The sequence below is a fragment of the Talpa europaea genome (genome assembly GCF_964194135.1).
Source record: "Talpa europaea genome assembly, chromosome: 7".
Taxonomy (NCBI): Eukaryota; Metazoa; Chordata; class Mammalia; order Eulipotyphla; family Talpidae; genus Talpa; species Talpa europaea.
The window spans coordinates 50,773,490-50,789,748 of NC_140074.1; the positions used below are offsets into that span (position 1 = coordinate 50,773,490).

General features: G+C 35.3%; 1 protein-coding gene across 4 annotated transcripts in view; it reads right to left on the reverse strand.

The window, feature by feature from the left end:
* Positions 1-16,259, reverse strand: part of AGTPBP1 (ATP/GTP binding carboxypeptidase 1) — a gene marked incomplete at both ends in the record, with an annotated part of 95,128 nt that overhangs the window by 36,137 nt on the left and 42,732 nt on the right. For all 4 annotated transcript variants that reach the window (XM_084237325.1, XM_084237324.1, XM_084237323.1 and 1 more), the window contains 5 exons: positions 2,868-2,955; positions 9,750-9,898; positions 9,983-10,069; positions 11,561-11,644; positions 15,385-16,091. In XM_084237325.1, the coding sequence (XP_084093451.1) occupies positions 2,868-2,955; positions 9,750-9,898; positions 9,983-10,069; positions 11,561-11,644; positions 15,385-16,091 (1,115 nt within the window). The remainder of the gene's footprint in view (positions 1-2,867; positions 2,956-9,749; positions 9,899-9,982; positions 10,070-11,560; positions 11,645-15,384; positions 16,092-16,259) is intronic.

Sequence of the window (16,259 nt, forward strand, 5' to 3'; positions counted from 1 at the left end):
AAAAAGCAAAGGTCTATAAAATGTTTAACTTAAATACTCCATAAAAAAATAGATTTGGTACTAATGAAGCAATTATTTACCATCAGCCAACATTAACTTTTCATTTCTGGATTACTAATTGAAATGGAACTAATACTCCACATATCAATAAAACTTTTAGAAACCCATTACTTTATCGTCACATACATTAGTAGGTCTAGGCAAGGATTACAGTGGTTGGTACACCATTAAATGAAAGGCTAATGGATGCCTTTACATTCGGTGATCAAACAACTATATCTGAATTCACTGATCAGTCTTATGACAAAAAGAATCAGAGATGATGTGTTTCTTGGCATGACACAATAGTTCACTGCACCAGATGTGATGTATTCTTGCCAAAAATCAAGCCTGAACTTAATCAAGCTGCCATACCTCACTATTATTTTATAGGATTCAGTAATATGGAAAAATACATTAGCACCACAGGGGGGCAATCACCAAATTCAAAATGTGTAAAATCCTGCATGACAAATGATCAGTTTCCTCAACAATTAAAGGAGAAGTTTTAAAAAAGAGTAGAAAAGGGAAGCCTATAAATAAAGACTGTAGGGACATATCAACAAAAGTCAAATGCAATGTGGAGTCCTTGATGGGTCTGGTTGAAACAAAGGAGATATATATAAAACCACATTTACAAGACAAGTGGGGAAGTTTGAACTGATGGGATTTTTTATCATATAAGGAAATGTTCTTAAATGCAATGAAAACACTGTGGTTAAACTGTCTTAAATATCTATCTCCAAAAGACAAAATATGTTTATGGATATGTTATCTGGAAATATAAATGTTATTTGGAAATGCTTTTAAAAAATAAGCATGAAAGTAAAACTATAGCTAAAACAAAACTAGTACGTGTTGGTAACAATTTACTTTGGTGAATACCTGGGGTCTCATTAACCTATTGCCTGTTTTTGTAAATGTTTGGATATTTCAAACATAAAAAGTTTTAAAAACTATACATTACATTCCAAACTTTAAATATGGCTGACATGATGACCTAAAGATGCTCTGTCCATAAATTTAATTTTTAAAATTTCAAATTACTTTGTAATGTTGTAAGTCACAAAATGAAGACCCAGGGGCCTATAGATTTATATATTCATGCACATAACATACAAAGTGATTTCAAATAAGTATATATTAACCATTATATCTTGAAATATATACTCATGATAAGATAGCTAAGGGTAAAGGAAAATATAAGTTCCAAAACTAGTCCCTTCCAACTCCTTTTCCCCAAAAAGCTTAACATCTAATTGGTGAGGTAATTTTACCACCATATTATAGCTATATAGCAGTTTGTAGCCTCTCATATGCTGATAGAAAACAGATTTATTCTCATTTTACAGATGAAATAAACCAGCATCAGAGGAGTTGACTGATAGAAGCTAAAACACACTGCAAAAATAGTAGATTTTAAGCCTCATTATTTGGACCTCAGACTTTGAAAAGCAACTAGAACAGTGGTTGTTAGGTAGAAAATGGATAATAAATGTCTGCTACACAGACTTGAACTCCAGTTCTAGATGTGGAAGCAGACAAAAGAAAAAATAAAACCTCAAAAACAAAAATCCTTGTCATCACCTCTTACAATCCTTAGACTCACCACCTGTCATGCTACGATCATTCACTTTGCAATGTGATGATTTCTACTGTGCGAAAGGAGAAAAGCATGAAACAAATATTTTGAAAAACATCATTTTACCCTTTAACAGTCTAAGTAAGTCTGAGAAAACCTAACCAAACATTGCCCAGATCATCATTGCTTCTCTCCAACCTGATGAGAAAAAGATAAACGATGAACGTTTATATATTAGCCTACCATTGAAAGAAATATGAAATTTATTCAGATGCAGATGAGTTACTTATTTCTGTTCTTCATTTATATACTATTTATTTTGCTAAGAAAAGTAGGAGGGAAACCCTACTAAGAGGATTTCCAAGAAACATTTTCTTTCCCAAAAAGTAATAGCATTTAAGACCTACATTTGTCCCAAGCCAAGTTTAAAAACCATTAAAATCAGTTTAACTTTTGAAGTTCTCTTCTTATCACTGATATAATGAAGGGGCATTAGTGCTACTTAAGCACAAAATAAAAAGTCAAAATCCACTGAATAGAAATTTCAAGATTAAGATTAGTAAGAGAACAGGAAGGTCAAATGCACTAAATAGTGAAAGTTACCTGGAAACATGCAGACACAGCAAAAATAGGAAGCAAAGTATATTATAATCCTACATTATTTAAGAATTAAAGAATAATCCAATAAGCCTACTGAGGCAATAAATGATTCCTAGCATTTATTTCTAACTTGTTACGCAGATCACTGTACAAGTTATTACAAAGTCACTGCAGGTAAAATATCTCCAGGTAAAATATGTTGGAAAATAAAATGAAGTAAATATTTGTGGAGAGAAGAGAAAAAAAAAAGAATTAACTTGATATCATAGGAATAATAAAAAGGCACTGCAAATTCTCTCCTAGAATTTTTAATTTCATTTTTATTCAATGAATTTGCCAGAATTTTAAAATTGGAAAAATTGAGAAAACCTAGTTACCTAATTGGTAGAGACAAGATCTGGACCTAAGTTTGTCTATCTCCAAAATATGTTTTATTTCTACTAATATACTCCCTAAATGAATCTCAAATTTGAAAGGTCTCTCTGTTAGAAGTAGTACTAACTCATATCATCACAATTCAAAGACAGCAATAACTATCTTTTATCTTTAGATAGAAAAAAAATGAAGTTAACATCCCCATCTGTAAACTGACGTCCTATTCTTATTATTAGAATAGTGGCATTAGTATTATTCTTTGAATACTTACTTATAGTAACAAATGTCAGTCCCCATACGAATCCACCATGGTCTGGCATTTAAAGCTTCCTGAACTGAATACATGAGTGGTTGCATACCTTTGACAGAGAAAGACAAAAAAGAGAGAGAATTCTTCTCAGAAGTTTTGCATTGAGTTAATCTTGCCACTGTAGAATGCACCAAATATTTAGGAAAGTTAAAAGAAACTATATTAAAGTCTTTTAGTATGCATATTAAAAATATTAATTTTTTTTAATTTCCAAAGTCAATCAATGATATTCTTTCATTTTCAGTTTAACTAAAATGGAATTACAACCTCTGAGTGAAAAGTCAGTAAACTTTTTTCTATTACCGTCTCCATATTAGATGAATCAAAAATAACAGGTAATCTATATCCCTTATAACAAATGAGTCAAAAAACATATTTAAAAAGTTAATATCAGAGGCCTCCCCTAGTGGCACAGCGGCTGATTGCTGGGCTGCAAGGTTGCCCGCAGCCTCTTCAGCGTGGGTTCATTCCCAGGCCACTGGCAAGGGTCCCACAAAAAAAAAAAAAAAAAAAGTTAATATCTTACTGTAACTACTTTGTAAATTAAAATTATAATAGGTATTTACTTATAGGAAGAAACACTATATATAGGATTTCTACTATCCAGTTTCAGGTATTCATTAGGGTTTTGGAATATATCCCCTAAGATAAGGTGCAATGACTGTATATTTTATTGGACAATTTTGGTAATATGCTTTCACATGAAATTTTTTTTTTTTACTTTTTTTCTTTTTTTCTTTTTATATTCCCCATACAAGTGCAACCCCGATTTTGACCCCAATCCCTCCTTCCCCCCCCCAAAGAGTAGCTCTGGTTCATAGTTGTTTGTTGATTTTGATTTTTTTCTTTCTTATAGTTATTCTTTTTCCTGGTCCATATTTAGGTTTTCTAGATTCCTGTTATGAGTGAGACCATCCGGTATTTTTCTTTTTCTTTCTGGCTTATTTCGCTGAGCATGATCCCTTCCAGCGCCATCCATGTTGCTGCAAATTTCATGTTTCAAATGAAATTTTTTTACAGATTTATTTATTTATGCATACAAGAGCTGGGGTACAGGCCAGAGATGTGGGGGTGGTGAGAGGATAACCAGAGACAGAGTGGTGAACAGAACAGGCAGACTGACTGAAATACACTGCTGAGGAGAGCAGTGGGCGAGTCAGGAGAGGTCTGCTGCACCATGTGGTTTCTCCCTGGCCGGCCGGGGATCGAACTCGTGCTGCAGAGGCTGCGGATTGCTTCATAGTGCAGTGCTTAACCCCTTGCGCCACCATGGAGGCCATTCACATGAATTTTTAAAAATCTTATCCAATTCACAAAATAAAATACTTGGTTTCCAACTGAAATTCATGTTAATTTTAGAAAGATTGACAATTTTTATTGAGATGTAGTTTAATTTTCTTTAAATGCTATTGTAAACATACAATCATTTTCTTAATTTTCTTGCTCCAGAACCATCTTGTTAAACTTATTAGATATTTTTATTCATCTTTACTGTCTCTTGGCTTGTCCAGGTATATAACCATATTATTTATAATTTAAAATATTTTATTTTTTTATTTGTATTAGCTATTTTACATTACTTTATTTGGAGAAATAAACAACCTCAAAAACTATTCTGAATATAGTGGTAAGACAAAACAACTCTGATTACCAGCTGCGGGAAGCCAGCTTCCAACAATGTCAGCAAGAGCTGGGCTGCTCCCAGCCTCCACCTGCCAGTTGAGGGAGTCTGCTGCTCCAGCCTCCAGTCACCAGCCAGAGAAACCTGCCTTCAGCCAGTGTGTGAGCTAATCAGGCAGCTCCTGGCCTCCAGCCACCAGTGGCATGAGCTACCCCCGCTGTCCCTGGCCTCGAGTATCAGGCACAGGAGCCCAGCCTTTAGCTGCCAGCTTTGTAAACAAGATCCAGGCTGCTCCTGGCCCCCAGTTGCCAGCTGCAAGAAACTAGCCACCAGTCACCAACTTCATGAACTAGAGCCAGATTTCTCCCAACCTCTAGCTACCAGCTGCAGAAGCCTGGCCTCCAACCGAGAGAACCCTGTCACATGCGGCATCCAGCCACCAGCTGTGGGAGCCCAGATCCCAACAAGGGAGTCAACAATAGAGCCTGGGTCCCACTGGTTGTAGCTCTTAGAGCAGTAACCAAGGGACACAGACCTGACAGATGGTCCTATGGATAGCAGTGGAACTGGTTATCCTTTAGAACAGCAGAGATTAAATACTTCAACAAATTGAACACTAAAGTGTTTCACACTACAATGGACAGAGGTGGGTGGAGACAGGAACCTAGGGGTTGTGGTCTGGGGAAGCCAGCAATGGTAGCAGGGCTATTGGTGCAGCCAAGGACTTGTGGAAGAGGAAGCAGAGGTTTTGTAGAGGCACAAACCCTTGAGGGAGGGGAACACCTTATGGAGCAGCTGGAATATCCATTGGAACCCCAGCACAGGCAATAGCAGATCAGGCATTCTGAACCTGCACTCTCCCTTCCCACTTCCTGGGAGGGTACCTACTTTGCCAGAAGTAATGACAGCACAGGGACAGCTGAGTCTCATCTCAAACCTCAGAGAGGAGGGATATAAGGAGTCCCTCAAACAAGGGCCAGTTCTACCTTAACAGTTCGGTTGTACTGCCTCTTACTGAGAGTGGTATGTTAGTCTACTATTAATAGTGTATTTCTGCCTTCTTGTATCTCTTGTATATATCTTATCTGAAGCAGAAATATTTGGTATATTTTCACTGTGAACTGTGATTTTATAAAGTTCCTTCTTCGACTCATTTAATATTTTAGCTTTAAATTTATTTGGTTTCAGAATTTCAATCCCACTTTATTGTTTCGATTTGCCCAGTATGTTTTTGTCATTTTTCTATTTTTAGGTAATTTAAAGTTTATTGTATTCTGTCTTCTGAATACCTGGGGCATATATCCTACTTGCTATATTTATTTTTTTCATGGTAAGGGTATATGAAGAGATTCAAGTGATTGCCGTTATCCTTCAGTCCAAGACTCTGATCTTCCCATATTTAATAAAAATTATAAGGACCACTTATCAAGCTGAGTCATGAAGATGCTGAGTCCAAAATTGTACTTTGCCTGGTTCCACACATGCTCAATTTATGTGAAAGGCAGCTAAGAATTCTCTTTGTCTGGGAGACATGGGGACAAAAGGGGAGTAGCAAAGGTAGCACTAGTGAGGGAGTTTGCAACCAAAGTGCCAAGCTACTAAAATGCAAGACTGCCATCTGGTGGTAATTTGAGCAAACCCCTTTCAAGTAACAGGGGTGAGAGTGATGAAGGACAAAAGATACAGCACTATTAGATAGTGACATAAATCATGAAATACAAATTCACAAATAACATCACTCATTTGTAATAAAAGTAAGAATTTAATAAAATCACCTTTAAAAAAACCAAGAAAATAGCAACTTGAGAAAAAAAAAGCTCTGCCTCTGTGGGGGGCACTGCCAAAGAACAAGACCTGTTAAGTGTTGTTCAAATTCAATATTCCCCCAGCTAGCACGTCCCAATTTTATAAAAATTACAAAAATAAGCTACTTTCCTAATGTATTTTTCTGATTTTAGCCATGTATGGCAACTAAACATATCCTTCCAGCTGAAAAGTTTCCGCTAAAAATATTTTCTTTCATCATCAATATCAATCCTGAAGCAAATTCAAAATGAACCTGCTGAAAATAATATTCACTACATAGCCAGTTACAATTTCTTAAAATTTTGAAATCTATTTACTAAAATACCAGCCCCTTCCTTTTCCTAACTCGTGATTTTATTACAAACTCAGATTTTCTTTATTTTGTATTAACAAATCTAATGATAGATTTTCATAGAAAAAAAGCATTTCATAGAAAAAAATGTATATGGCCTTCTCCGAGACTGAGTCCATGTGCAACATACATGTACTGCCTAATTAAATACTAACAATTATATAAAAAAAAAAAAGTAAACTCAAAACAGACTTGTCAGAATCCAGAAGGATCTCATCTAGCCTGAGTCTTGGTTTTAATTTGTCTCCAGGAGACTCACCTGAATTCCAAAGATAAACAAGGTAAAAGTTTGAAAACTAACTATACAAACAAATGGTGCCCAGAAAAAGGCAGGAACAGCCATATTTATATAAGATAAAATAGACTTCCAGATACCAAGAGACTGAGATGACACTATATAAAGATTAAGGGATCAATATATTGGGAAGACATAACACTTATCAATATATGCACCAAATGAAGGGGCAGCAAAATACATGCAGCAACCACTATCATATCTGAAACCAGATAATAGCAGCAACACAATAATCATCAAAGACTTCAATACCCCACTCTCACCAGTGGACAGATCAACCTATGGACAGAGCTAACATTCAAGTCTTTTATCCATTTTGAGTTGATTTTTTTGTATGGTGTGACATAGTTGTCTGATTTCATTCTTTTTCATATGGCATTCCAATTTTCCCAATACCATTTATTGAAGAGGCTTTCTTTGTTCCAGTGTATGTTCTTTCCTCCTTTATCACAGATTAGCTGTCCATATATGTATAGGTTAATTTCTGGGCACTCAATTGTATCTCATTGGCCTATCTGTCTGTTTTTGTTTCAGTACCATGCTGTTTTAATTACTATGATTTCATAACATAGTTCCAAGTCTGGAAGAGTAATACCACCATTTTCCCTCTTTAGTCAGGAGAGCTTTGGCTATTTGGTATCTTTTGTGATTTGATATGAATTTCAATAATATTTGTTCCATTCCTTTTACATTTTTATTGGGATTGCATTGAATCTGTATATTGCTTTGGGAAGGATGACCATTTTGATTTTTCTGATCCATGAGCAGGGAATATCTTTCCATTTCTTTGTGTCTTCTATTTCTTTTAACAATGTTTTATAGTGTTCTTTGCATAGGTCCTTCACCACCTTAGTTAGGTTTATTTCCAGGTATTTAATTTTTTTTTAAGTGAGAACGTAAATGGGTTGGGTTTCTTGATTTATTCTTCTTCTAACTCACTGTCATATGTGCATATAGGCAGGCAACTGATTTTTGTGTGTTGATTTTGTATCCTGACACTTTGCTGAACTGGTTTATTGTTTTAATTAGTTTTTCCATCGAGCCTCTAGGATTTTCTATGTTTATTACTTATTATTATATCAACTGCATTTAATTTCCTTCTTAACACCAATCTGTTTTTCAAATTCTCTACAAAGGGATTTGGAAAATATGATAAGCATACAAGAATACCCAAAGATCAATGTAGAAGATGGAGGGACATTTTTAAAATACAGTCACCATCTGTCTCAATGCTTTCAGTTCTAGTTACAGAATTTTATTCATTTTAAATTGCAAATGGCACTCAAGGAAGAGATTTTATTTATCACAGGGAGGTACAGGATTTTTAAATAGTAGAGAAGCATTGCTCTAAAAATATATGCTTTTAATTTAAAATTTTAAATATTTAATAAAGTTTAAAACAGTAAAAATACTATTTCATAAAACAAAGTTAGTAAAAATGCCATCTACATGTAGCACTACAATTGGGAAACTGAATTAACAACCATTTCAGGGGTAACCATGCCTTTATCTTTTTATTCTAAGGGATACTCAAAATACAAATAAAATTACAATTTTGTGTTATTATTATACTTACATGTTAGGTAGGCGAATCACAACACTATTGTTTTTGTATTATTTTTAATGGGCTTCAATTGAGGAAATTTTTAAAGTTATATGAAAGTTTAAGTCAAAAAACACATGTTTTAAGAAATTTGGCATTCAATAACTAGTAATTAAACCCTAAAAATCACAGAAGTAAAGAATGTAAGGTTTCGTCAAGAATATTTGTATCACTATTGGGTAAAATAATGTAACCACTGTGTCTTTAGTCAATATATTGACAACAAACGACTGAGATCTGAGGTTTTTAACTTGTCATGTATGTTTCTCCTCAACCCCCAATGTAAGTGAGTTGCCTTGATTATCAGAAAAAAAAACTTTTACACAAAAATTACTATTACCAGTTTAAATACTTGAAAATTGATGTTTCAATTCTAAATTAATAATACTAAGTTTAAATAATTTATATTACCTTTCAGATAAGCTATTTGAAGAAGAAAAATCACTAGATCAGACCAATTGATACATTAAAAGCATATGACAAAATTCATTATCCATTCATGAACAAAAATTCTCAGTCAACTAATTACTGAAGGAAAGTTTCTCAACTAGATTAAGAAATTTACAGAAAATCACAGCTAACATCATATTGAATTATCAGCTATAAACAAGTACCGCAAGGTTTTGTGAGGACAGATGTGGCCTGTATCCTGAGTGTGGTGACAGATATAAAAATCTATTTTTTAAAAATGCATATAACTACTCCCTATGGTACCAGCATGAAAACCTGTACTACAGCTATGTAAGATGTAACCATTGAAGGAAACTTGAAGAGTAAGTACATGGGCTGTTTCTGCAATTTCATAATATTTTAATTTTATGCCTAATCTACTCAGAACAAAAAGTTTCAAATGAATATTTTATGTAATTCACTTCTGGGTGAACTGATACTAACAGTGTGATTTTAAGCAGCATGCATAATCTTTAATTGTATTCAATTTGAATGAAATCAACCACAGTCATTACATTTTTTAAAGGGCTTGCCTATACTGGGTAACTCTTTCCACCAACAAAGCAAAATTTAGTTTGTTTCAAATCTTGCATAATTAATATCTAAATTCTGACCACTAGAAAAACATAAAGAAGTTAATTTTTTACTAAGAAAAAGTTTTCTACAAGTAAAGTTCCTTTATGTCCTTTCAATTGGGAAAAAAAAAAATGTCTTACCATAATTAAATTGACTGTTGGATTTTTCACAGTTAATGATGTTAAACCTGTAAGCAACACCTGGCCGCATTCCACTGACTTCAAAGTAAAACCACTGATGATAATGATTACTATTTATATCCGAGTTCAAAATAAGATCATACTCATTTCTGAAAATAGAAACAAAGAATTCTGATGAAAGTTAGGAACGTATCTGTGGATATACAGAATGAGAAAAATTTCAAATGACTTACTTTCTAATTTGAATTACTTTGCGCAGATTCCCAGATTCAAATTTGGAGTTAAACTTCAAAATATCTCCTTCTTCAGGAATGATGTAACTAAATAAATTATTTAAAGTAGGTATAATAAAATACATTGCATTGAAATAGGTGAACAAAAGGAAAAAAGCACAAATAAAACTACACTACAGATTAAAAATACACTACTACTGTACCTGATTCTTATTAAACCAAAGAATAGAATCAACACAAGCAAATTTTAAAAATTTGTCTAATATTTATAGACAAAAAATTATAACTACAAGTAGACACCTACATGTGTTCCTACATTTATAGTAAATGTTAATAATAAAAGCAAATTTTTTGCTTTATGAATATCATTTCTAAAATAATAATAATATACAGAAAAAGAAACACTTATATTTTAAAATGCATGTGACCTGTAGAGAAGTAATAATTTTTGATAAACTATGCAGTTTTCAAGTGAAAATGCTATTTTAAACTGAGAAGTTATGTTATCTACTATTTTATTAGCATTATAAAAAGGCATTATCCTTACTTTTACATAAATTTAGTAAATCTAAGTAAATCTTTACTGAGCACCTACTAGGTGCTGAAACTGTTTTAGTTATCTGTTTCCCTGACTAGCTATAAAATTCTAGCTCTTCTGGAGCTTACAATCTAATGCTAAGACTCCACGAAGATCAATGACTTTGTCCAAAGTCATCTCAGTTACATTTAGCACTGGTATGTCACACTCAGGGTTCTTGAATTCACATTTTTATCACACCTACCTGATCTATCTGACACAGAAATGTAAACATTAAAGAATATTATTTCAAGTTCAGTCATTAAGTTTGATATAACTTGTAACTTTACATCTCTATAGAAATCTTTTTAAGTATTTTACTTCCTCCAAATAAGATCAGGAAAATGTGAAATTTCCCAAAAACACTAGAATGCTGGATGGGGGGTATTGAGGACTACTGAATTTCTCATTTGAGGAGGCAAATGATTAAATGAAAGTCATATCCAACATTTCCATTTATTTGCTTGTACTTAAATCCTAAATTGTAAATGGTACTACCACACCAAGGGTCACAAGTGGTTCCAGAGGCCAGGCAAGTAACTTAAAGGAATAAAGCAAATTGTAAGCAATAAGAGAGAAGAGGGAGTGGGGGGGACTATGGAAAATTCTATAATGGATGGTAAAGAATTGGATATTGGGGACTGTCCTAAGGAAAATTAAGGCTCAATATTACAGGACAAAATTATAGCGTTTCATATTAAACGTCTACTTTTTCAAGTGGAAGCAATTTCAGTTCTTTTTAAACACAACATCAGTATGTAACCTTTACCTTAAACACATTAGAAGGTAACTTTAGAAACAAAATTTGTGATATGTTCAATTCAAGTAATAATTTTTACTTAATCACTTACTATTAGATTACCTACCATATCTGCCAAAAAAAATGAAAACAGGGTGAGGATAAACAGGTAGAAGTGAACTATATTATTTTTATCTTTTAAAAATAACACTAAAATTTTACAGTAAAAATGAAACAAGTAAAGGGGGAAAATGAGACTTACTTTGGGTTATCTAAGTCATAAACCACACGATCTATGATATCACTCTGATGTATTAGCCTCTCAATATCCTGGGCAATTTTTGTCCTGAAATCAGAAAAGTTTCACCAGTCATTACTGTATGCCAATGTACAACTTTCTCCAAAATAAGTCTGGATGAAAAAACTATACGGGGCCTCCCTTATGGCGCAGCAGTTGCGCGCTGGGCTGCGAAGCTGCCCACAGCCTCTGCAGCACCAGTTCGATCCCTGGCCGCCAGCGAGGGTCCCACATGGCGCGCAGACCTCTCCTGCTGCGCCCGCTGCTCCCCTCAGCAGTGTACTTCGTCATTCTGCCTGTTCTGTTCCCTGCTCTGGCTCTGGTGAATTCTCTCACCCTCCCGCGCTTCTGACTGTACCCAGTGCTTATATAAATAAATAAATAAATAAATAAATCTTTTTTAAAAAATTATTTAAAAAAAGGAAACACTATACAGAGCTTCCCAGTGGCGCAGCGGGTTGAGCACAGCGCTGTGAAGCTGTCCGCAGCCTCCGCAGCACAGGTTCAGTTCCCGCCCAGCCAGGGAGATGCCCACTTGGCACAGCAGACCTCTCCTGTTGCGCCCACAAGAAATGTAAAAATCAGTATTTATCAGTCTGAGTTCTAATAATAACCATAAAGCCTATGACTACAAGAGTTTTAAAAAAATCCTAAATGTCTACTATGCCTTTCTACATAAAAATGGTGTAGATCCACTCTCTAGTCCTTAGGTAGATAATTCTGTACACATAATAGCATAATTAGAAGCACTGAAGATCTAAAAAGCTAGAGATTAAATAAGACTTTAAAAACCCATCTTAACAGGAATTTAGCTAAAATGCAGTTGGTAACTGGTTTGCACATTCTGCAGAATCCTCTCTCTTCTGTGACTGTAAAGGAAATTGAAGAGGGAAACACTTGTTTCAGGGAGCAAAGAGTGGTCCTCCAGGATTCTTTAGGCCTGAGCTCCCCTTGGAAATAGTCCAACAAGGGCCTCCCCGGTGGCGCAGTGGTTGAGCGCTGGGTTGCGAACCTGCCCGCGGCCTCTGCGGCGCCAGTTCGATCCCCGGCTGCTCCCCGGCCACCAGAGGAGGGTCCCACATGGCGCGCAGACCTCTCCTGCCGCCCGCTGCCCCCCTCAGCAGTGTACTTCGGTCCTTCTGCCTGCTCTGCTCCCCGCTCTGGCTCTGGTGAATTCTCTCACCCTCCTGTGCTTCTGGCTGTACCCAGTGCATGTGTAAACAAAACAAACAAACAAATAAACAAATAAAAAAAAAAAAAAAAAGAAATAGTCCAACAAAATGGAAACCAACTCTTTAGAAAATTCCTAAAAATCCCTGCCAGTGTCCTGCAACACTGAGTCAGCCCAGATTCCAGAACCTCCCTTGTCAATATTTAAACACAAGATGACAACAATCACTAACAGTGGCACCAAACTGTAGCCAAAAAAAAAAAAAGAGATTTGGGGCCTCCCCAGTGGCGCAGCGGTTGAGCGCTGGGTTGCGAACCTACCCGCAGCCTCTGTGGCGCTGGTTTGATCCCCGGCTGCTCTCTGGCCACCGGAGGAGGGTCCCACATGGTGCACAGACCTCTCCTGCTGCCCGCTGCTCCCCTCAGCAGCGTACTTTGGTCCTTCTGCCTGCTCTGCTCCCTGCTCTGTCTCTGGTGAATTCTCTCACCCTCCCGTGCTTCTGACTGTACCCAGTGCTTGTATAAATAAACAAACAAATAAATAAATCTTAAAAAAAAAAACAAAAACAGATTTGGATCACAAAGCCAGGTACCTAGAACTTCAAGTAGACTGACCACAAAGACCTTATTGGGAAGGTGTCAGGGTCGTGTTATCACATAGCTACTTCTCATAATATTGATTATTATTAAAAAGTGAGCTTATTATATGAACTGATTTAAATTTCAAGTTTGTTTCAGCTAAAATTCCTAATGAAGGTTAGAACTCTATAAGTTTACTGATTTTCTGAGAAAGCAGATTTGTCCATTTGTCAGATTTATTAAATAAGGCTTATCTATACTAGAAATGTGCAAAAAAATAACACTTAAAAAAGTTCATTTTAAAGAAAAATGGTATTAAAAGGCAGATAATATAACTCAATTCTACAGCAAAGTTCTGAAATATAAAAACAGGATTAAAAAAAGGAGATACCCACTTCAGGGCTATAGAAAAGATATGACACTAGTGGATAGGACTGTGAAAAACTGAGGAACACAGACTGTATCTAAAAATAAACTGGTGGGCCTCCCCAGTGGCGCAGCATGTTGAGCGTAGCACTGTGAAGCTGTCCACAGCCTCTGCAACAAGGGTTCGATTCCCGGCCGGCCAGGGCGAGTCCCACATGGCGCGGCAGACTTCTGTCTCGCCCGCTGCTTCCCTCAGCAGTGCTTTCTGTCTGTCTGCATGTTCTGTTCCCCACTCTGTCTCTGGTGAATCCTCTCAACTCCCACGCCAATGATTGTACCCTAGCTCTTGTGTAAATAAAAAATAAAATAAAATAAAAAATAAACTGGTAACAAGAAGTAAATAGAGATTGAGGCTGTCATACCAATTTTTCAAGAAACACCAGAAACTTAAGATTTCTGTGTGGAATTTCCCAAATTGAAAATGGTAGGGATCGATTTCAAGAAAACACTCTAACCCTGCAAAGCCCAGAGGTGCAAGGTCAGAAAGCACAAAGTCCTTCAGTGGGACCCTTTGAGCTATATTAAGATGAGCTCTGCTCCACCTTCTGGTCCCCAGACCCATATATTCTTTCTATCAGGAATACAGAAATTTGCATAAGTTGCCAATTTAGCATATATACCACATGCTGAAAGATGGCAATCCATCCTTGAAGAGTATTTTCTCTGAGTATTTCCCAAAGGTTATCCTAGCACTCCAAGATGCCAGCTGCCTCTAGAGGTACAATTCCTCATACAAGCAATAGATATCAAGGCACAAGCCCACTCCACACACCTTTCTTAGTAAAGTAAGTCCCCTCTTGTGATTCTGTTATGTGCGAATTCCTTACTTGTGGATCAAGAAGTCAATTGGTAGCATTAAACACATACTACATTTACAAGTGAAAAATGATGAAATATATATGAGCTATTAAAGATGAAAACATGAAATAAAATAATATTGTTTCCTTAATCAAATATAGCATGGCTTCATTTATTATTATATAGTATCCTTATAACAAGAGCATGCACATGTTTTTAGGTTGTAGTAAATCATCACCATAAAACCTTATCCATGATCATTAAAAATAGTACAACTATGCCAAAAACAGGTATATCTACATGCCAACTATTCATAGGTTAGCAATAGTTAATACTACTATACAGTATTCAATATTACTTAGCAGAGTTTAATAACTTTAGTTACTATTGTTATATTGTATACTTCCAATTTCACAACAAAATAATATTGTCCACATTACTCCATTTATAGCCTATTTTTAAATCACCTACCTATTTCAATTTCAAATGATAATTACTAAATTAAATATTACTAATTAAATATTACTAACCAGTATTGAACCTACATTTATGTTTGAGATTCAATCTAAATAAAAAGTTTATATTGTCAGATGGTCGGGTTTATTATATTAGCTTCATTTGAATAAGTTATGAGTTTAGAAAATAAAGTAAACCCACAAAGACAATTTCAAAATAATGCAAAATTTCAAAGCAAGACAAAAAATGTAATAACTACAATTCAGAATAATTTTCTTTCAAAATACCCGAAGTAATTTTTAAAATATGCCTCATATATAATAGTCTTGCTTAGAAGAGGGAAGAAATCTAAAACTCACCTTTGTACACCATAAGGTCTTTCTAAAATAGGTTCTTTGAATGGAGGGGGAACGTGACCAAAATAATCAGGATAAGCAACTTCTGAATATTCTGGAACTGACTTTGTGTTTTTTACAATTTCAATATAGAGGTCAGAGTCGTGGAGTGTTGGCCCATCAGTTACTTCAACTGATGCTTGTTCTACAGATGATGTAGACTCAGTATCTTCATCTTCTTCAGTTTCAACTGCAGTGCAGCAAAGTTTCCCTAGCTGAACTGTTCTTCCCTCAAACAAAGCATTTCCGCAGGCAGCCATGTGTGGACATGCTTTAGTGCATGTAAGGACACTGAGAGGGAGATTATAGTCCTTCTTCTTTCCTGCAGTACAACTTAGAACTGTTTGAGAAGGAATATTCTGCAATGTAATTCGGTCCAAAGCCTTTACAATATCATTGTTTAAGCCATAGACCGATGAAACAGTTCTATTTTGATCACCTAAATGTTGTAATGTTCTGTCATTATTTTTAACATCTTCTTTTGTCAGATCCATAAAGGAAGGTTTTGTATTATCTTCATCTCCTTTAGGAGACACATTCGCCTTCACTCCTTTTCTTAAATTGCCTGAATTGCCAGATGCTTCCTCTCCTGCAGTAGGAACAATAATGGGACCACGTACTTTTCCCTCAAATACAAAAGGCTTTGGTTCTTTGGAGATTAAATCACAGTCCTTTGGGGGAAAAAATGTTTAATATTTTATCTTTAAATACTAAAATGTGTTAAGAAAACTAAGATCACATTAATTTTATATGCTGTTTTAGAAAGCAAACACTCAAAAAAGTTTAAAGATGGGTAAAACTTGGTATATCTTAATTTTACTAATAAAAGACAAAATAAC